The sequence below is a fragment of the Tachyglossus aculeatus genome, chromosome 4 (genome assembly GCF_015852505.1).
Source record: "Tachyglossus aculeatus isolate mTacAcu1 chromosome 4, mTacAcu1.pri, whole genome shotgun sequence".
NCBI classification, from domain to species: Eukaryota; Metazoa; Chordata; class Mammalia; order Monotremata; family Tachyglossidae; genus Tachyglossus; species Tachyglossus aculeatus.
In genome coordinates this window covers 23,860,410-23,882,395 of record NC_052069.1, presented here as the reverse complement: position 1 = coordinate 23,882,395, position 21,986 = coordinate 23,860,410, and the positions used below count along the sequence as shown (strand labels likewise).

The 21,986-nt window shown below is 40.6% G+C and overlaps 1 protein-coding gene across 1 annotated transcript in view; it reads left to right on the top strand.

Moving 5' to 3' along the window:
• Window positions 1-21,986, top strand: part of NEGR1 (neuronal growth regulator 1) — a 1,261,670-nt gene that overhangs the window by 506,505 nt on the left and 733,179 nt on the right. The window contains exon 2 of the mRNA XM_038745743.1: window positions 14,376-14,608. Coding sequence (XP_038601671.1) covers window positions 14,376-14,608 — 233 coding nt within the window. The remainder of the gene's footprint in view (window positions 1-14,375; window positions 14,609-21,986) is intronic.

Genomic DNA, 21,986 nt, shown 5'->3' with positions numbered 1-21,986 from the left:
GTACAGGATAGCGATGTGACAAGTTCCCTGATGTATTTCCTGCCCACAAGGAGTTTACATTCCTGTAGAATGTCCAATATAGGTATATTGAATCAGACTATAAATTAGGTATGTAGAAAGAGAGCTAGCTAGCTAACTAGCTACATAGATAGATATACAGACAGACAGATAGGTAGATGGATATGCAGTCCTCTAGACTGTAAGCAGTTTGTGGACAAGGAAAGTGTCTACCGACTCTATCATATTATACTCTCTTAGTACAGTGCTCTGCCCACAGTACGCACTCAGTGCCATTGATTGATATGCACAAGTTCCAGGGAGGATGTAAATAATTTCATAAGTAATAGAGCTGGCTGAAGGAACAATAAGGCTCAGGGAGTTAGGAAATTAATCAGGGAATTCCTGTTGGAGGAGTTAGGATTTTAGCAGTGAATAGCTTGGGATCGATGAAGACAGAAAGTTGGGAAAAAGCAGGAATAGATTTGAAGGAATCAAGTAAGTGCATGGAGGGCTAGAATTGTATCTACCAACTCTATTGTATTTAGTATAATGCTCTGCACACAGAAATTGCTTAATACAATTAATTGATTGATAACAATGCAACTAAAATTGATGGAGGATGGGTGTCAAGAAGAGCAACCACAAAACTATTTTTTTCAAACTTTTTTGAGTGCTACTCTTTGACCCCAAACACCGGGTGGACAGAGCATTGTCTTGACTCAATGGGCATTTCTTTTACAAATTATAAGTGGTGAAGTCTTGAGCATGGTTTCTCTCTGAAATTGTGTTTAGTGTGACTAACCCTCTAATATTAATTTTGCCTATTGTCAAATAAAGCAGTTGGGAGGAGATTTGGAATTCCTAAAATCCAGTATAATTTTCTATCCTCTCTCCTCATGATGAGAATCATGGCATCAAAAGTCTCTGCATAGTGAAAGGAGTTAGGAAACTTTGCAATTGTCTGAACATATTGGCATCTGGCTCCTTGTCAGGCCTCATAAGGTAGTTGAATTGACCGCCTTTGAACTGCCCCACACAATACAGAGCAGCTGGGCTAGTACTTGGCAAATCTGCTTTATGAACATCCTTTTCATACGATTTTCCTTTGAATCCAAAAAGGACTGACACTTTTCTTCTTTTATTAATTAGTACCTTTGCATGGAGCTTTCATTAACCAATATGTGTTGAGTGAATTCAGTCTTTAGCCGTGAAGTCCAACAAACCCTGCTGTGTAGAGCATTGGTGAGGCTGGTGGTTGCTTATGGTTGTTCAGGGGTTATTATGAATTTGGGACATGAAAGAAGGGAACTGATCAGAAGGAGCCACGGGCTATGTCCCTGAATGCTCGTGTTTATCCAGATATGCTAACTGACTGTAAAATGATGCTCTCACAAGTGCTACCTTTGAGATCCCATCACCATCAAAAGCCATATTCCAGCCTCCGGCAATCAGGATGACTATTGCTTTGATCATTGCAAATCAAGACACTGAATAAAGACTCCAGGTAGCACTTAACAAATTGGTGAACTTAATTGGCTTTTGAAGCCAAAGTACTATTTTAGAATAGATAAGCAGCGTGACCTAGTGGAAAGAGGATGGGCCCGTGAGTGAGCCATAGGACCCCAGTTCTCATCCGGGCTCTGCCACTTGCCTGTGGAGTGACCTTGGTCAAGTCACTTAACTTGCTGCCTCAGTTTCATCAGCTGTAAAATGGGGAGGACGTATTGGTTCTTCTCCCTCTGAGACTGTGACCTTAGTGTGGGAAAGGGACTGTGTCTGACCTGATTATTTTGCATTTAGCACAGTGCTTGCAACATATCATTTACAATTATCACTGTTGTTCTTATTGTTGTTAGATTTTTTGAAGAATTCAATAGTGAACGTTCAGAAATGGCAGATGACAGAAGTATTTCTTCTCTTAAATTATTAACAGTCTTTTGCAGGGGAAAAAATGGAATGGCTTTCTGAATAACCTATTAAGTAGTTCTTTCAAATTCAAAGTGGTTTTCTGAGGGGAAAAATTTATAAATGTCACCCTCGGACTAAGAGCATGCCACTGGTTTTTAATTGCAAGTTCCAAGTAATTCAGGTCATTTTCTAAAATTCAAAATATCCCAGTGGATCTCTAAATCCGAGCCTTGAAGGAAGGGGTTGTAATCTCAAGGCTAACAGGAAGGAGAAGCAGATGCAGTACAAGAAAGAGACAGTGGTAAATGCCTCCCACCTTTAGTGGCTGCTTCAGATCTGGAGCAAAGATGGAGATTAATATGTAAATTGGGCCAGACCCAAAGATCAATCTCTACTCTAGAGAGGACCCCGGAAGATCTGTCTGGCCTTGCCTCAGGCCTCTGGTCCAGGGAGAAAGATCAATTTACCAGTCAATTATATTTATTGAGCACTGCTGTGTGCAGAGTACTGTACTAAATGCTGGGGAGAGCATGATTTAACAATATGAGTTGGTAGATATATTCCCTGCCCATGGCAAGTTTATAGTCTAGAGGGGGAGAATAATAATGGTAATAATTGTGGTATTCATTAAATGCTTACTGTGTGTCAGGCACTGTTCTAAGCACCAGAGTAGATACAAAATAGTAAGGTTGGACACAGTCTCTGTCCAACATACGGCTAACAGTCTTAATCCCCATTTTACAGATGAGGGAACTGAGGCGTAGAGAAGTGAAGTGACTTGTCCAAGGTCACACAGCAACAAATGGCAGAGTTGGGATTAGAATCCAGGTCCTACTAACTCCCAGGCTTATGCTCTACCCAGTAGAACATGATGCTCCTCAGTGGGCTTAAGGTCTGCCTTACCTACGTTTCCTGCAGGTAGAGTCATTTCTAATGGGAATGGAAAGGGATGCTGAGAGACCAGACCAACCCTGAGGAAAGAAGCCAATGCCAGGGCCAACGAAAAAGTTTGGACTTGCTCTAAAGCCAGTCAAGTGTGAAACAAGGAGTCTCTCTGAAAAGCTTTACTCAACAGCTTTTCATCCCCCAGATGACTTAAAACTCCTAGTCAGCCCCAAGACCTCCCTGACACCCTTGGGATTGTGGATGACCAGGGTGAGTTTGGCAGAAGGGCCAGAGGTGGAGATGCTGGAATCATCATCATTATCAATCGTATTTATTGAGTGCTTACTGTGTGCAGAGCACTGTAATAAGCGCTTGGGAGGTACAAGTTGGCAACATATAGAGACAGTCCCTACCCAACAGTGGGCTCACAGTCTAGATGGGGGAGACAGAGAACAAAACCAAACATATTAACAAAATAAAATAAATAGAATAGATATGCACAGGTAAAATAAATAAATAAATAAATAAATAAATAAATAAATAAATAGAGTAATAAATATGTACAAACATATATACATATATACAGGTGCTATGGGGAAGGGAAGGAGGTAAGATGGGATGGAGAGGGGGAGGAGGGGGAGAGGAAGGAGGGGGCTCAGTGTGGGAAGGCCTCCTGGAGGAGGTGAGCTCTCAGTAGGGCCTTGAAGGGAGGAAGACAGCTAGCTTGGCGGATGGGCAGAGGGAGGGCATTCCAAGCCCGGGGGATGACATGGGCCGGGGGTCGATGGCGGGACAGACGAGAACGAGGTACGGTGAGGAGATTAGCGGAATAAGAGATGATGAGTGGGGAGAATTGCTCCTGGATCTGGACCAAGTGGCCACATTGGCCAAGCAGACTGCATGTACACTCCCAGGTGGGCTTCCGCCACCTCCTCACCAACTGCCACACCACAGAGCTCTCTCGCCTCAGTAGGGGTTTCCATTTGGAAACAGTTCAGTCCTGGGCCCAGCAGAGCTGAGCACAGATCGGCAAACCCTGGCGCGATGTGTTCTGCAGTGATTTTGCTGACAGAGCCCTCCTCTGGCCCAGTTCACTGCCACACCAGCTCTGCACCACTTCCAATTTTCTGTGGCATTTGATAAGCACTGATTATGTCCCAGGAGCTGCACTAAGCACTGGCATAAATACATGTTAATCAGGTTCAGGCTTGGGAGTCACAGTCTTGATCTCTATTTCACAGATGAAGAAACTGAGGCACAGAGGAGTGAAGTGACTTCATTCATTCACTCATTCAATCGTATTTATTGAGCGCTTACTGTGAGCAGAGCACTGTACTAGGCGCTTGGGAAGTCCAAGTTGGCAACATATAGGGACGGTCCCTACCCAACAGTGGGCTCACAGTCTAGAAGGGGGAGACAGACAACAAAACATAAATAATAATAAATAAATAATAAATAATAAATGCCATCATTATTATTATTATAGTAAGCAAGTGGACTTGTCCAAAGGCACACAGCAAACAAGTGACAGAGCAGAGAAGAGAACTTGGGCCCATCTGACTGGCTGGACCATGCTCTGTCCACAAGGCCACAATGCTTCCAGACCACCACCGTGTCCAATTTTCCTGGTGGATCTGGAGTTTTTCCTGGGAAGCCATTATGTCCTGGGAACAGTGGATATTTCATGGTCCTGCAAAAACTCATTCTTTTTAGGCTATGGTTACTATTTCTCTGGCCACTTTGGTTCCTCAGTGGTTTTCTGGAGCTTGTTCTATAATAATAATAATAGTAAATAATAATAACAATAATGTTGTTTGTTAAGCCCTTACTTTGGGCCAAGCACTGTCCTAAGTGCTGGGGTGGATACAAGATAATCGTGTTGGACACAGTTATGTCAGTGAAACATTATCCTTCTAAATGATCCCATTAAGCAGCAGTCTCCTCAAAGTTTACATTCTCAGGTCGATGGGTTTTCCAAGCAGGGGGCAGTGAGGGGAAGAGTCGGGGTGGGACAATAAATGTGATTGACTGACTGGCTGATTTTGAGATGAACGTCATTTGCTGCTATCCAGACCACCTCAGGTCCCAGGGCAAGGAAGAGCTCTGCTTGCCATCACCATCCTGCAGGCCGAGCAGCTGTGTTGGAGACCGGCAGGGACTCCAGAGAAAGAGTTTCTAACTGGAGATAAGATCGGGGTGGGGATGGGCAGACAGGAAGTGAAGTTCATTAAAGTAGTCTTTTTTACTTTTATTTTTTGATCTATTCATTATTCTTAAGGTTTTAGTGAGTGAGGCAACATGGAGGCTGGCATAGTTTGTGAAAGAGAACTGACACATATTCAAAGAATCCCCTTCTCCCATTTTCAGTTATTTGGGAATTGATTAGTAGGAAACCACCTGTTTCCGACTCTGTCTTTCATCGGTCTAAAGCACGAGTCACCCGAACATCAGTTTGTGCTGAATACCGTCCCTGTTGGAGAAGCTAGTTGCAAATTATAACATCGCAGTTGAACATTATGAATTAACGTGGTCTTTTTTTCTTTCGGGATCTCTCCATTATTCTGACCATCTCCTCTCAGGACTGACCTTGATTTGTCTTTCAAGTCAACCTTGTGGTTTCTACCTATAAAGATGTTCCCTTTAAACACTTGATAAAGATCCCACCCTCAAAATTTATGTACATATCGTTTGAATGAATGAACATCCGTGTTATATTTTAATGTCTGTCTTCTCTTGTGTACAAACTCCTTACTTCGTGATTGCTCCTTCCTTCTTTCTCACTGCACCCAGTTAGCACCTCCATCCCCACCCAATAAATACTCAAGATACATTCACTACTGGTAGGTCTCTTGATAATTTGGTTTACTATTGAGAAAGAAGACTGCATTATTAATGAATTGTCTCAAACATTTGGAGGTTATTTTGAGGGGTTTTTTTTTTTTGAGAACTTCTGGAATGCAAATAAAGGTTCCCTGTTCATAATGAACATGAGTCAGAGTTCTGGGAGAGGGAGGGAAGGTTCAAAATTACGGAAATTACTCTGTCCCCAGGATTGGGAGTTCTGAAGTACAATTACATTATTGTGGAAGGTTATTTATATCCCAGAAGTTCTCAAAATTAAAAAAAAATACAAAATACTCAAAATAACTTCTAAAACGTTGGAGAGAATTCATTAATACATACAAGGTTCCTTCTTAATGGTAGACCAAATTCCCAAGTGACCTATGTCTCTATATGGCCGGGGATCCTGCGGTGCTAAAAACCTGGCAGTTAGTGGGAAGAAACTGAAGACAATGAACAGTGCAAGCGCTTAGTACAGTGCTCTGCACACAGTAAGGGCTCAATAAATATGATTGAATGAATGAATGAATGAAAGAATGGCATCCAACATCTCAGGCTATTCAGAGGAGAATATATTTTAAGTATTTGATAGGTGGGAGTGGAATTGCTATAAATCAAGATCAGACATGAGAGTAGATACTCAGAATAATGAACAGATCAAGAAAGAACAAAAGACCGCTTTAACTTGTACTGTTTAAGTAGACTATTGTAGATTGCAGCCATCTTCTCCAATGCCTGGATCAACACTGAGAACCAACCCCTCCACCCTCTTCCTCCATACCCCTCAATACACACTCACAATCTCTCTCTCCACCCCCTGCCCCGTCCCACTCCTCTCCAGCTGCCTGATGAAAGTTTTAGGGCTACCCAGATCAATGCTCACCCTACCCCCGTTTCTCCACCTCCATCTTGCCCCAGAAGTAAAACCTTCAGAATAAGAAAAAAAAAAAAGAAAAGAAAAAGAATGAAAGAAAAGTTTAATAAAAGGAATACTCTAGTACTCTTCTCTACCTGCTTGCCTGTTCCCACCACTGTTTCTCTATCTTGCCTCCAGAGTAAAACCTTCAGAATAAAGTAAAACTAGAAGATAAAATAAAGTAAAAATTAAAAAGACTACTCCACCCACTTGCCCTGATTTCCACGACTACTAAGGACTGCTGGTGTGCCGGGATAGGGCTCCACAGGGACACATGGATTGCCTCACGACTGAGGGAAGAAGAAGGGAAGGCAGGGAGGCCATAATATGACATACAAGAGTAATTCAACCCCTCGCCTTTTGGTTGGAAGACTTAATAGGGCATCAGGACAAGCTTGGAAATCAACCACACAATTGTCATGCAAATCTCATCTCAGTAGCAGCAATCCTACTTCACATTTCTAGAGCAGCAATATCTGCTGCCTGGAACCCCAAGCCCTGGTTGCAGTTGTCTTGGACAGTAGAAGCAGATCAAATCAGGCTGTTCTGGGTCCAGGGGTAAAACCTCAATCAATCAATGTACTTTTTTTATTTTTTATTTTTTTAATCAAATTTGTTATGTGTTTACTATGTACCAGCATGGCTCAGTGGAAAGAGCCCGGGCTTTGGAGTCAGAGGTCATGGGTTCAAATCCCAGCTCCTCCAATTAGCTGTGTGACTTTGGGCAAGTCACTTCACTTCTCTGTGCCTCAGTTACCTCATCTGTAAAATGGGGATGAAGACTGTGAGCCCCCCGTGGGACAACCTGATCACCTTGTAACCTCCCCAGCGCTTAGAGTAGTGCTTGACACATAGTAAATGCTTACTAAATGCCATTATCATTATTATTATTATTATTGTTATTTTTATTATTATTACCAGGAACTGCTCTAAGTGCTGGGGTAGACACAAGGTCATCAGTGTGAGCACAGTACCTGTCACTCATGGGGCTCACAATCTTAATCCCCATTTTACAGATGAGAAAACTGAGGCACAGAGGAATAAAGTGACTTGCCCAAGGTCACACAGCTGACAGGCGGCAGAGCAAGTATTAGAACCTAGGTACTTATGATTCCCAGGCCCATGTTCTATTCACTAGACCACACTGTTTCCCACTTCCCCCACATGTCTGCTGTGTGACCTTGGGCAAGTCACTTTGCTTCTCTGTGCCTCAGTTCCCTCATCTGTAAAATGGGGATTAAGAATGTGATCCCTACATGGGACAACTTCATCTCCTTGTATTCCCCCCAGTGCTTAGAACAGTGCTTTGCACATAGTAAGCGCTTAACAAATACCAACGTTATGATTATTGTTATTATTTTTATTCTCTGTACTTAATCATCATCAATCAATCGTATTTATTGAGCGCTTACTATGTGCAGAGCACTGTACTAAGCGCTTGGGAAGTACAAATTGGCAACATATAGAGACAGTCCCTACCCTACAGTGGGCTCACAGTCTAAAAGGGGGAGACAGAGAACAAAACCAAACATACTAACAAAATAAAATAAATAGGATAGATATGTACAAGCAAAATAAATAAATAAATAAATAAAGTAATAAATATGTACAAACATATATACATATATACAGGTGCTGTGGGGAAGGGAAGGAGGTAAGATGGTGGGGATGGAGAGGGGGACGAGGGGGAGGGGAGGAGGAATGCACACTTAATGTGTGCAGAGGGCTGTACTAAACCCTAGGGAGAGTACACACTTGTTAGACACAATCCCTGCCCTCTAGTAGCTTACACGTGATCTAAAGCAGGATCAGGACAACATAATGTCTTGATAGGGTCAAGGCCCACACACTGCTTTTCAGCCTGCTTTACACGGCAGTCATGCAGGAACTGTGTCATCCAGTTCGTGAGAGAACACAGCCAGAGTCCAGGGATTTTTTGCATGCTAGGCGGCCATTCTGCTTTACCTGTGCGGTTGGTTTTAGTCGGTTGGTGGCTTTTCCATTTCCAGTTGGGAAAAAAGGGCCCATTTAGTAAGCAGGTAATTACTTGAGTAATTATTGGGCCACATTCTGATCTTCTTTTCATTTCTAAAGGTTATGTGAAAAAAATCATTGTTTGAGCCTCAATTTGTAGCGAATATTGAATTGCGGTACTCTGACACAAAAGAATGTCCTATCATACCAACCTCAAAAAAATGATATTGGAAAATGTGACATGAGGGCTTTTTTTTTTCCTAATATCATCTCTCCACATATCATTAAGAATGGCATTATCCTATAATTGTTTAATTATATTATTAATGGAGGTTATATTTTCTTCGTTGAATACATACAGAAAAGATTTTCAATTAACAGTGACCTTTAAGACTCCTGGTTTGGATTCTGCAGATGGTGAGACTGACTGCAAATTAGATTTTGCAATATACCGTGTTCCTTATTTTTTTCAACTGATTAGTTTCATATAGTTGGCAATAACCTAACCTGTTGCATTCAGCTTGCAATTTTGTAGCAATCTCAAGCCCCGTGTTCAAGCCCCTAAGGTATTCTGTAGAGATGCTGTCAAACTATTTTGATGTATGTGGATTTTCCTTCTATAGCTGTGCTTTGTACTCATTTAAGAGAACCAGTCTTTAATTTATACTAGAACATTTTCAAGAGGAAGTTGAGAAAGCCAGGTGCCTGCCACAGTCACCAGGGTACAACCACATCTTAACACTATGTGGTACTTGGTTTGATTCTTTTTTCTAAATGTAGAATTGAATTTTTGTCACATGTTCCTATGTATTACCTAAACAATTCAATCCTGAATTTCACAGACTAAACGTCATTGTATATATCAACAACTCCCCTATTAACTTCATCAGGTATTTAGAATTACCCAGTCAAAGATGCCATGGAGGTCTGGGTAAATTCAAGTGCTAGAGAAATACTACTACTACTACTACTAATAATAACAACAATAATAATAATGATAATAATAATAATAACGGCATTTATTAAGTGCATACTATGTGCAAATCACTGTTCTAAGCACCAGGGAGGTTACAAGGTGATCAGGTTGTTCCATGGTGGGCTCACAGTCTTAATCCCCATTTTACAGACGAGGTCACTGAGGCACAGAGAAGTTAAGAGATTTGCCCAAAGTCACACAGCTGATAATTGGCAGAGCCAATGGGTTTGAACCCATGACCTCTGACTCCAAAGCCTGCGCTCTTTCCACTGAGCCATGCTGCTTCTCTAATGCTAAGCTAATGCTAAGAAATGCTAAGCATTGATAATGGTTATGCAGTTCAATCTAGTTGTAATATTTCTTATTATTGAAATGGAAGACAAGCATTTTTTCAGTATTCATTCATTAAATCATATTTATTGAGTGCTTACTGTGTGCAGAGCACTGTACTAAGCGCTTGGGAAGTGCAAGTTGGCAACATATAGAGATGGTCCCTACCCAACAGTTGGCTCACAGTCTAGGAGGGGGAGACAGAGAACAAAACAAAACATATTAACAAAATAAAATAAATTGAAAAAATATGTACAAATAAAATAGAGTAATAAATGCATACAAACATATATACATATATACAGGTACAGTACAAAATAGATTCTATATTGGTAAGTCCCTATGATGATAATCAATCAGTCGTATTTATTGAGCGCTTACTGTGTGCAGAGCACTGTACTAAGCGCTTGATAATAAGCACCTGATTCTCTCTGGAGGGTGCAGTGAAATGTAACAGACATTTTTAAGATGAAGTTTTGTTTCTGCCCTAATCATTGAATCCCTGAATAGCCGGATATCCTTTCTGATGTCTCTGTATTGTGTAGCATCTCACCCTTGCTCTTCTTCCCAGGCAGTGGGGTCGTCTCCAGCAGGTTGATACACTCCACTCTACGTAGCGACTCATGCTAAAATGGCATTTTCTACCATAAAGTGGAGAGGAAGTACACAGAAAGGGTCATAAGGGTTCTCACCCTTACGAAACTTATGCTCTCTGAGCAGTCCGGGCTGTGAGGTTACTCACTATATTTTCCCAAATAACACGAGTGGCACAGTAGCTTATCAATGCGTAGTGAATTATTGAAGCATTCTGAGGAGACTAAAGAGTCAATCAACTCAGATTTACTTGGGTTCAATCCCATGAACTTGCATCGCAATCCCCTTGTCTCCATACTGCAATTAAACTTTTAGAGGAGAAAGTTAAGGATGTTTGATAATGATAATAATAATAATAATTTTGATATTTGTTTAGCACTTTCTGTGTGCCAAGAACTGTTCCAAGCAATGGGGTAGGTACAAATTAATCAGGTTGGGCACAGTCCCTGTCCCACATAGGGCTCACAGTCTTAATTCCCATTTTACAGATGAGGTAATTGGAACATAGGGAAGTGAAGGGACTTGCCCAAGGTCATTCAACTGACAAGTGGCAGAACTGGAATTAGAACCCAGACCCTTTAGACTCCCAGGCTCATTCATTCATTCATTCAATCATATTTATTGAGCGCTTACTGTGTGCAGACCACTGTACTAAGCGCTTGGGAAGTACAAGTTTTCAACATATAGAGATGGTCCCTACCCAACAGTGGGCTCTCCTCTTGACAGAGTGCGCTACTTCTTTTGTGTTGTTTGTTCTGTTTTATTTTACTTTGTGTGTATTTGTTCTCATCTTATGCTGCTGTAGTGTTGTATTTATATTTCCTTAGATTGTGAGCCCCTTGTGGGCCTGGGCACATGTCTAATTCCAACCTGTACATTCTTTCCCAGTGCTTAGTGGAGAGTTCTGCCCACAATACATGCTTTGTAAATATATTACTACTACTACTGTGTTCCTGCCTACTGGACATAAAGTTACGATGACCTTTTTCCTGTTCCTTTGAATGTCTTTTGCCATTATTGAGACAGAACAATAGGCTGCAGAGATCATAGATCTGCCCGTGAATGAGATTTCTTATGCAATTTACTTTTTTATATGAGGAAAAGCATTTAACCAAGAAGGAAATAAAATATTATTTCAGTTGTCAGAAACCATACTGACATAGTGAGACTGAGAATCATACATACATACATAGTAAGTGCTTAACATGCACCATCATAATGAAATTACAGCCAAAGCATTTTCTGTACTCAGAAGTACATTTTAGTCAAAGACATCAAAGTTGCACTGACAATTAGCTGTGACCATTGATTCAGTCTTGAAACCCTTTAAATTGCTTTATAGAGTGAAGGGAAAATGATTTCTAGACTGTGAGCCTGTTGTTGGGTAGGGACCATCTCTATATGTTGCCAACTTGTACTTCCCAAGCGCTTAGTACATTGCTCTGCACACAGTAAGCGCTCAATAAATATGATTGAATGAATGAATGAACATAGTGAGACTAAGAGAATCATACATACAACCATCATTATTAGTAGTCATTGATTCATTCATTAATTCATTGAATCATTCATTCATTCTATCTTATTTATTGAGTGCTTACTGTGTACTAAGCACAGTACTAAGCGCTTGGCAAGTACAAGTTGGTAACATACAAAGATGGTCCCTACCCAACAGTGGGCTCACAGTCTAGAAGGGGGTGACAGACAACAAAACAAAACATATTAACAAAATAAAATAATTAGAATGAATATGTACAAATAAGATAAATAAATAGAGTAATAAATACATACAAACATATATACATATATACATGTGCTGTGGGGAGGGGAAGGAGGTAAGGCAGGGGAATGGGATAGTAGTAGAGAAGCAGCGTGGCTTAGTGGAAGGAGCCCAGGCTTGGGAGCCAGAGGTCATGGGTTCTAATCCCAGCTCCACCGCTTGTCAGCTGTGTGACTTTGGGCAAGTCACTTGACTTCTCTGGGCCTCAATTACCTCATCTGTAAAATGGGGATTAAGACTGTGAGCCCCACGTGGGACAACCAGATCACCTTGTATCCCTCCGAGTGCTTAGAACAGTGCTTTGCACATAGTAAGTGCTTAACAAATGTCATTAGTCATAGTAGTAATGATAGTGAAATGTGTTAAGCACTTACTATGTGTCAGGTACTGTGTTAAGCGCTGTGGTATCAATCAATCAATCAATCATATTTATTGATCACTTACTGTGTGCAGAGCACTGTACTAAGTGCTTGGGAAGTACAAGTCGGCAACATATAGAGACAGTCCCTACCCAACAGTGGGCTCACAGTCTAGAAGGGGGAGACAGAAAACAAAACCAAACATATTAACAAAATAAAATAAATAGAATAGATATGTACAAGTAAAATAAAAAAATAAATAGAGTAATAACTATGTACAAATATATATACATATATACAGGTGCTGTGGGGAAGGGAAGGAGGTAAGACGGGGGGATGGAGGGGGGGCGAGGGGAAGAGGAAGGAAGGGGCTCAGTCTGGGAAGGCCTCCTGGAGGAGGTGAGCTCTCAATAGGGCCTTGGTATGTTGAAGAGATGAAGAATGGACACAATCTCTCTTTCAAATGCGGCTCTCAGTCTAAGGTGGAGGGGGAATTCAGTGCTGCTAACAGGGTCTAGCAACATTTTTTAAGATACCTCATGTTGAAGTACTCATGGTGACCAATGCCACACATTTGGAAAGAAAAATATTTTATAATAGATAATGCATGTCATAAAAATGTGTAGTAATACATTATATATAATCTATGCCTATATTTTAACCAACACTGAGATAGATAGTTTTCTATCAGTCAATATTATTTATTCAGTGCAAAGCACTGTACTAAGCACTTGGGAGGGAAGCAGAGTGGCTTCATAGAAAGACCCCGGCCTTGGGAGTCAGAGGTTGTGGGTTCTAATCCTGGCTCCGCCACTTGTCAGCTGTGTGACCTTGGGCAAGTCACTTAATTTCTCTGTGCCTGTTACCTCATCTATAAAATGGGGATGAAGACTGTGAGCTTCACGTGGGCCAACCTGATTACCTTGTATCTACCCCAGTGCTTAGAATAGTGCTTGGCACATAGTAAGTGCTTAAAAAATGCCATCATTATTATTAATTATTGAATTAGTAGTCATGATCCCTATCCTCAAGGAGTCTGCCATCTAGTGTGGGAGACAATAAAATAAATTGCAAATAGAAGGAGGCAATAAAGTACAAAGGTAATATATAATTGTGATGGAGTTCACAAGCACCAAAGTGCTTCATTATCTAAACAAATTCCTGTTGTCAGACAGATGTGTCCTATGATGTTTAGCTGAAATCCTTAGTGAAATCATGCATTGTTTCGTGGTAGGTAAGAAAAAAACTAAACTCCATAAATTATTTTGTATAAAATGAAGAATCAGAAATATACCAGAGCTTTTGTCATATATATATATATATATATATATATATATATATATATATATATATATATATGTATATATATATATATAGTTACATATATATAGTTACACATATATACATATAGTTATATATACATATATGTAGTCATGTATATACATATATACATAACTATGTGTATATATAGTATAGTTATAGTATATATAGTATAGTTATATATATATGTGTGTGTATGTGTGTGTGTGTAACTATATATATATATATATATATATATATATATATGACAAAATCTCTGGTATATTTCTGATTCTTAATTTTATACAAATTAATTATATGTATATATAAGGTAAGATTGAAAGGCTTTCCTGCCTATGTGCTTAACATGATATCTATTGTGTGATCTCCTTCGTTGTGTGTTCGCCTTTGTGATGCCATTACTAAAGACTTGGAGATGTGGAAACAAAATTTTATGAGGGTTTGTCCTCGATTTTCACTTTTATTAACAAAGTTCACTCTGGTCATTCGCAGGTGTTACCTGGAAGATGGAGCTTCAAAGGGCGCTTGGCTGAACCGGTCAAGTATCATTTTTGCCGGAAGCGATAAGTGGTCGGTGGATCCTCGAGTTTCAATTTCCACTTCAAATAAAAGGGACTACAGCCTCCAGATACAGAACGTTGATGTTACAGATGACGGTCCATATACTTGTTCCGTGCAGACTCAACACACTCCTAGATCCATGCAGGTGCACCTAACTGTACAAGGTATGAATTGTCATTAGCTAATTTAAGAAAAATGATCTGAAATGGTAGATACTGAAAAGGTAGAAATGAAAACAGCTGAAGGATAATGAAAATCTTTAGAGGTACAATGTCTAATATTCACAGTTGTATGTCCGTGATTTTCTTTCGTTAAGGATTGTGATTGTTGTGGGCATATAAATCTCCATTCAGGATTAAGCTCCAGCCATGAAGATTCCATTATGATTTTTCAGTTACAGTTACAGTTCTTCCACCGTTCCACCCCCACATTGCACAAATCCTTGAGAACAATATTCAAATTTGGTAAAATGTAGTCTATGCGCATCCTGTTTTATTTTTCCTTTTTCTAATTTTGCTTACTTGTTTTCCTTCAAATGTATGTTACACTTGGGGATCTGGGGAGATTTCAAAAGCCTGGATGACAAAACCTGAAATGCAGAGATGTTTTCTTGATTCTGTTGTGCAGTAACAGTGAAGACAGTGAAGGGTTTTTTTTTTTTTGCTTTTTTTTTTCAATATGCACGTAAATCATGAAATACAGTGCATTTCCTCATGGTAGGCTGGCACATGAACATTAGTAGAAAAAAATTAACATATTCTAGCAATATATGTTTGAGAGTGTTGTATGTGAAAATGCACACATGAAATTCAAAATAGTGTATCTTTATGCAAAATATCTATGAAACTGTCTTTTGGAAGTCACATTTTCTGTCATTCAGTGGTCTTTTTTTAATATTGAAAATTGTTCTTCCTTCTGGACTTTTTCATTATATGCTAAAAGTAATTTATTTCATTTCATGGTAAACAGTATTTGATAACCACATATGCCAAGTACTATAAATGGAAGCATATACTTCGTAAGAGTTAGGTGTCCTGAAATGAAGCATTGTTACAATTAGTGCATTTGTATATATTTTTATATTTATGGGGCAAGAAAGAGGTTCATTCATTCAATTCAGTGGTATTTACTGAGCACTTTCTGTGTGCCAAGCACTGTACAAAGAGCTTGGGAGAGTACAATACAGCAATAAACAGACACATTTTCTGCCCACAATGAAGTCACAGTCGAGAGAGGGAGATGAAGCAGCGTGGCTCAGGGAAAAGAGCATGGGCTTGGGCTTCAAATCCCGGCTCCATCGCTTGTCAGCTGTGTGACTTTGGGCAAGTCACTTAACTTCTCAGTTACCTCATCTGTAAAATGGGGATTAAGATTGTGAGCCCCGTATGGGACAACATGATCACCTTGTATCCTCCCCAGTGCTTAGAACAGTGCTTTGCACATGCTAAGTGCTTAACAAGTACAAAAATTATTATTATTAGACATTGATATATATATATATAAATGAATAAATTAATAACAAATATATACGTATGTGCTCTGGGGATGGGAGGGGGGATGAATGAAAGGAGCAAGTCAGAGCAATGCAGAAGGGAGTGGGAGAAGAGGAGAGAAGGGCTTAGTCAGGGAAGCCTCTTGGAGGAGATTTGCATTCAGTAAGACTTTGAAGTAGGGGAGAGTAATTATCTGTTTGATATGAAGAGGTAGGGTTTTCCAGGTCAGAGGGAGGATTTGGGTGAGAGGTAGCACCTCTCATATATACATATATCCATATATCCATATATACATATATACAACACCTGTATATATGTATATATGTTTGTACATATTTATTACTCTATTTATTTATTTATTTATTTTACTTGTACATATCTATTCTATTTTATTTTGTTAGTATGTTTGGATTTGTTGTCTGTCTCCCCCTTTTAGACTGTGAGCCCACTGTTGGGTAGGGACTGTCTCTATATGTTGCCAACTTGTACTTCCCAAGCGCTTAGTACAGTGCTCTGCACACAGTAAGTGCTCAATAAATACGATTGATTGATTAATTAGAGAAGATCGAGGTACAGTGGGAAGGTTAGATTTAGAGGAACAAAGTGTGTGGGCTGGGTTGTAGTAGATGGCGTAGGAGGAGACAAGGTGATTGAGTGTTTTAATAATAATAATAATGGTATTTATTAAGTGCTTATTTTGTGCAAAGCACTGTTCTAAGCACTGGGGAGGTTACAAGGTGATCAGGTTCTCCCACAGGGGGCTCACAGTCTTCATCCCCATTTTACAGATGAGGTAACTGAGGCCCAGAGAAGTGAAGTGACTTGCCCAAAGTCACACAGCTGACTAGTGGTGGAGTCGGGATTTGAACCCATGATCTCTGACTCCAAAGCCCGGGCTCTTTCCATTGAGCCATGCTGTTATAGCCAATAATGAGGAGTTTTTTGTTTGATATGGAAGTGGATGGGCAACCATTCAAGTTTCTTGAAGAGTGGGGAAACACGGTCTGAATGTTGCTCAAGGAAAATGATCTGGGCAGCAGAGTGAAGTGTGGACTGGAGAGGGGAGAGACAGGAGGTAGGGACATCAGCAAGGAGGCTGATACAATAATCAAGGTGGGATAGGACAAGTCCATACACTAATAATAATAATAATAATAATAACAATAATAATAACAATAATAACAATAATAATAATAATGGCATTTGTTAAGTGCTTACTATGTGCAAAGCGCTGTTCTAAGCACTGGTGAGGTTACAAGGTGATCAGGTTGTCCCACGGGGGTCTCACAGTTTTAATCCCCATTTTACAGATAAGGTAACTTAGGCACAGATAAGTTAATTGACTTGCCCAAAGTCACACAACTGACAGTTGATGGAGCCAGGATTTGAACCCATGACCTCTGACTCCAAAGCCCAGGCTCTTTCCACTGAGCCATGCTGCTTCTCCAAGCCAACCTGCTTCACTGGTTCGGTGTCTCATCTTTCCTTACCATCAGTCAGAATCTCTCACTGCTCTCCCCGCAAAACCTCAAAAACTACACATTTTTCTTGCAGAAAACAAACCTTCCTTACAACTGGTTTTACAACTCATTTGCATCTTTCAGCTAACTTCTCCCACTGCAATGTAATATGGTAGCAGTTTGGATAGAGAGGAAGAGGTGGATTTTAGTGATGTTGTGAAGGCAGAACTGACAGAATCTATTGATGGCTTGAATATGTAGTTTGAATCATAGAGAAGAGTCAAGGACAATGCCAAGGTTACAGGCTTGTGAGACAGGAAGGATGGTGCTACCGTCTACAGTGATGGGAAAGTCTGGGGAAGGGTTTGCGTGGAAAGACAAGAAGTTCGGTTTTAGCTATATTAAGTTTGAGGTGATGGGACAAAGTAGAAATGTCTTGAACGTGAGAGGAAATGAGAGGCTGTGGAGAGGGACAGAGATCAGTGCTGGAGATGAAGATTTAGGAGTCATCACGCAGAGATGGTCGTCAAAACCATGGGAGCAAATTAATTCTCCAAGGATGAGTGGATGTAGATGGAGAATGGAAGGGGACCCAGAACTGAACCATGAAGGAGCCCCACAGTTAAGGGGTGAGAAGAAGAGGAGGAGCCAGCAAAAGAGACTGAGAATGAGTGGCTAGAAAGATAGGAGAAAAACCAGAAGAGGATAGTGTCAGAGACACTGAGGTTGGATAATGTTTCCAAGAGAAGGGGGTGGTTGACAGTATCAAAGGCAGCTGAGAGGTCAAGGAGGATTAGGATGGAGTAGAGCCTGTTGGATTTGGCAAGTAGGAGATACTTGGTGATATTTGAGAAGGTGGTTTCTGTGGAGTGAAGGGGACCGAAGCCAGATTAGAGGGGGTAAAGGAGGGAATCGGAGGAAATGAACTAGAGACAGCAGGTGTACACAGCTCGTTCTACGAGTTTGAAGAGGAATAGTAGGAGGGAGATGAAATGGTAACTGGAGGGAGCCGTGGGGTCAGAGGAGGGGTTTTTAAGGATGGGGAGACATAGACATGTTTAAAAACAGTGGGGAAGAAGCCAACGGAGGGTGAACAGTTGAAGATGGCAGTTAGGGAGGAAGGAAGGGTGGGGGCAAGTGTTTTGATGAGGTGCAAGGAAATGGGGTCAGATGCACATGTAGAGGGGTTGGATTTTAAAGGGAAGGCTGGAGATTTCCCCTAGAGATAGTGCTGGGAAAGATGGGAAGTTGAAGAAGCGGTAGGAGAAGGGAGGGACTGTAGAGGGGCAGGGGAGATTCTTAGGAGATCACATCTGAGGTGAAGAATAGGAAAAACAATGTGGGGCGATCGGGCTGTCCCTCGCGGGGCTCCCAGTCTTCATCCCCATTTGCCAGATGAGGTCACTGAGGCCCAGAGAAGTGAAGCGACTTGCCCAAGGTCACAGAGCTGACAAGTGGCGGAGCCAGTATAATAATAATGGCATTTATTAAGTGCTTGCTACGTGCAAAGCACTGTTCTAGGCGCTGGGGAGGTTGCAAGGCGATCGGGTTGTCCCTCGCGGGGCTCCCAGTCTTCAACCCATTTGCCAGATGGGGTCACTGAGGCCCAGAGAAGTGGAGTGGCTTTCCCAGAGTCACCCAGCTGACAAGTGACAGAGCCGGGATTCGAACCTGCGACCTCAGACTCCAAAGCCCGGGCTCTTTCCACTGAGCCATGCTGCTTCTCTGCGCTGCCTAGCAGAGTGTGTGTGTGTGTGTGTGTGTGTGTGTGTGTGTGTGTGCATCTTGTACATATTTTCGAGACTGTGAGCCCGCTGTTGCGCAGGGACTGTCTCTAGGTGTCACCAACTTGTACTTCCCAAGCACTTAGTACAGTGCTCTGCACACAGTAAGCGCTTAATAAATATGATTGAATGAATGAATGAATGAAATAAATGGGGCAAGGTGAAGAACGGGAAGCTATAAGGAGAAATAAAGCTAAAAGAAAGCTAAATGAAACTAAAAGAATGGGAAATAAGTATCTATTCTGACATCAGATTAAACACTGTTTAAAGTATTTTCCAGCTTTCAAAAGGAGGTGGGGTCCTGGCCAATACTAATGGTAGAGAATTCTGGAAATAAAGCAGATGAAAACAATTTGGGTATTCAAATATGTAACTGTTAATTGCATATCTTGGGCACAAATTCATGAACAATTTCAAGAAAATTATCTGCATGAAGATGTAGGAGATCTTTTATTTGCTCTCCATCTCCGTCAGTATGGGGGAGTTATACGACTTATAAAGATGAATACTTTCTCAGTTCTTTGAAGGGCCGAGTTCAGTATGTTAAAACACCAGGACTTTTATGATGTCTAAAAAATTTAATTATTTGTTGAAAACTGATTGACATGAAGGCAGTTTCCAATTACATTAATAAGAGTTCAAAGGGATACATCAATAAGCCAAACAGGCTCAATTATCGATATAGATATATATCAAAGAAAGACAACACCATGTAAATAACATTTGTCTCCTACATAAACTGATGCATAACTTTTTTTTTCTTGAATGTGTTATATGGTCTGGTGCCAATACATATTTAGATGTTTTAAATATCTGCTTTTGGGCTGGAAAATTATCAAGCTTAGGTTTACTGACTTAAAACCTTAACAATAGATAGAGGGTAGCAATTAATCACTAATATCAGCCAAATATTGCCTTTAAAAATAGATCTGATTTCAGTTGTTCACATATGCTCCCCTTTGACTTTTGATAAAATGAAGTGGGAAGGTGTGGAGGAACTTCCTCCCCTCTCTAGATGCTTTCTATGCCCTTCTTAGAACTGTGAACACCAACAACTGAGTCAGAATTGAAAAGCATTTTCCAGGCGAGAAAATCCATCTCATCAAGTGGAAGATAGCAAGTCTTTCAAGTTTCTCCCCACCATGGGTGTGGGTGGGTCATCTTCAGGAAAGAGTTCTCTTCTTCCTTTCTTCTTTGTTATCCTTCTGCATCTGCCACTGTCCTCAAACTGGTGAACTTCTGATTGTTGGAATGGAGGTTGGGACTTGGGAAAACAACATGTTTACAGAGCGAATTCTGACATTGTGAATACAGTATTATTATTATTATCAAGTGCCACCTTGTCGGTTCTGATTCATAGCGACTCTATGGATATATTTTCTCCAGAACGTCCTGTGTTCTTCCATAAGCGCTTAGTACAGTGCTCTGCACATAGTAAGTGCTTAATAAGTACGGTTGATGATGATAATCCTTAATCTTTCTAACGGTTCTTCTGTTATCATTGTTGTGGTGTCTACACATCTATCCATGCATGTTTTCCCTGGACTTTTCCTAGCATTAGTGTCTTCTCCTGAGAGTTAGTTCTCCTGATTACGTGTCCAAAATATGCTAATCTAAGTTGCATCATTTGGCCTTCCAAAGACCACTTGGGCTTAATTTGTTCCCGAAATCCATTTGTTTGCTTTTTGGGCAGTCCATGGTATTTGCAAAAACCTCCTCCAACATCACATTTCAAAAGAATTGAGTGGCAATGCTAAATTCAGTTTTCTCCTAGTGATTTGTACTTCCCAAGGGCTTAGTACAGTGCTCTGCACACAGTGAGCACTCAATAAATACAATTGAATGAATGAATGAATGTTGTTTGGCAGTAACTGTAAATAATGCATCTGGTACTCCCCATCTTCCTAAACGGCTGGGAGCAGAAAACCTGAAGAATTGAAGCAGTTTGGTGTAAAGTTCACCCTTGTTGTGCTCTTAGAGGGAGAGTTGTGGATGGCCCACATATCACATACTTGGGAAGAATGTTGATTAATTCATTCAGTCAAATTTATTAAGTGCTTACTGTGTGCAAAGCCCTATACTAGGTGCTTGGGAGAGTACAAAAAGAGACACATTCCCTACCCAGAACGAGCTTACAGTCTAGAGGCGAGCTTACATTCTAGAGTGTGAGGATGATACTGCAGGCACTCCAGAATTCAGCACAGATGCCCTCATTTCCTTCCTCTCCCCCTCGTCCCCCCTCCATCCCCCCCATCTTACCTCCTTCCCTTCCCCACAGCACCTGTATATATGTATATATGTTTGTACATATTTATTACTCTATTTATTTATTTATTTATTTTACTTGTACATATCTATTCTATTTATTTTATTTTGTTAGTATGTTTGGTTTTGTTCTCCGTCTCCCCCTTTTAGACTGTGAGCCCACTGTTGGGTAGGGACTGTCTCTATATGTTGCCAATTTGTACTTCCCAAGCGCTTAGTACAGTGCTCTGCACATAGTAAGTGCTCAATAAATACGATTGATTGATTGATTGATTGATTTCCACTTTCCCAATGCTTGAGTTAATCATTGCCCGCTTAATGTAAGTGTTGATCACCTAAAATCCCCAGATCCCTAAAACGCATGTCCTCAAAAGACTTCCTCAGCTGCTAAAGCCCTTCAGTTTCTTGGATGATTTTAAGGTGACTACTCTAATGATGGTAGTAGAAATGGTGTTTATGGATAGAGAACATATTATAGAATATTGCGAAGAAAATGCATAGACACCAACCCTGCCTTCAGAGATCTCATCGTCTATGTAT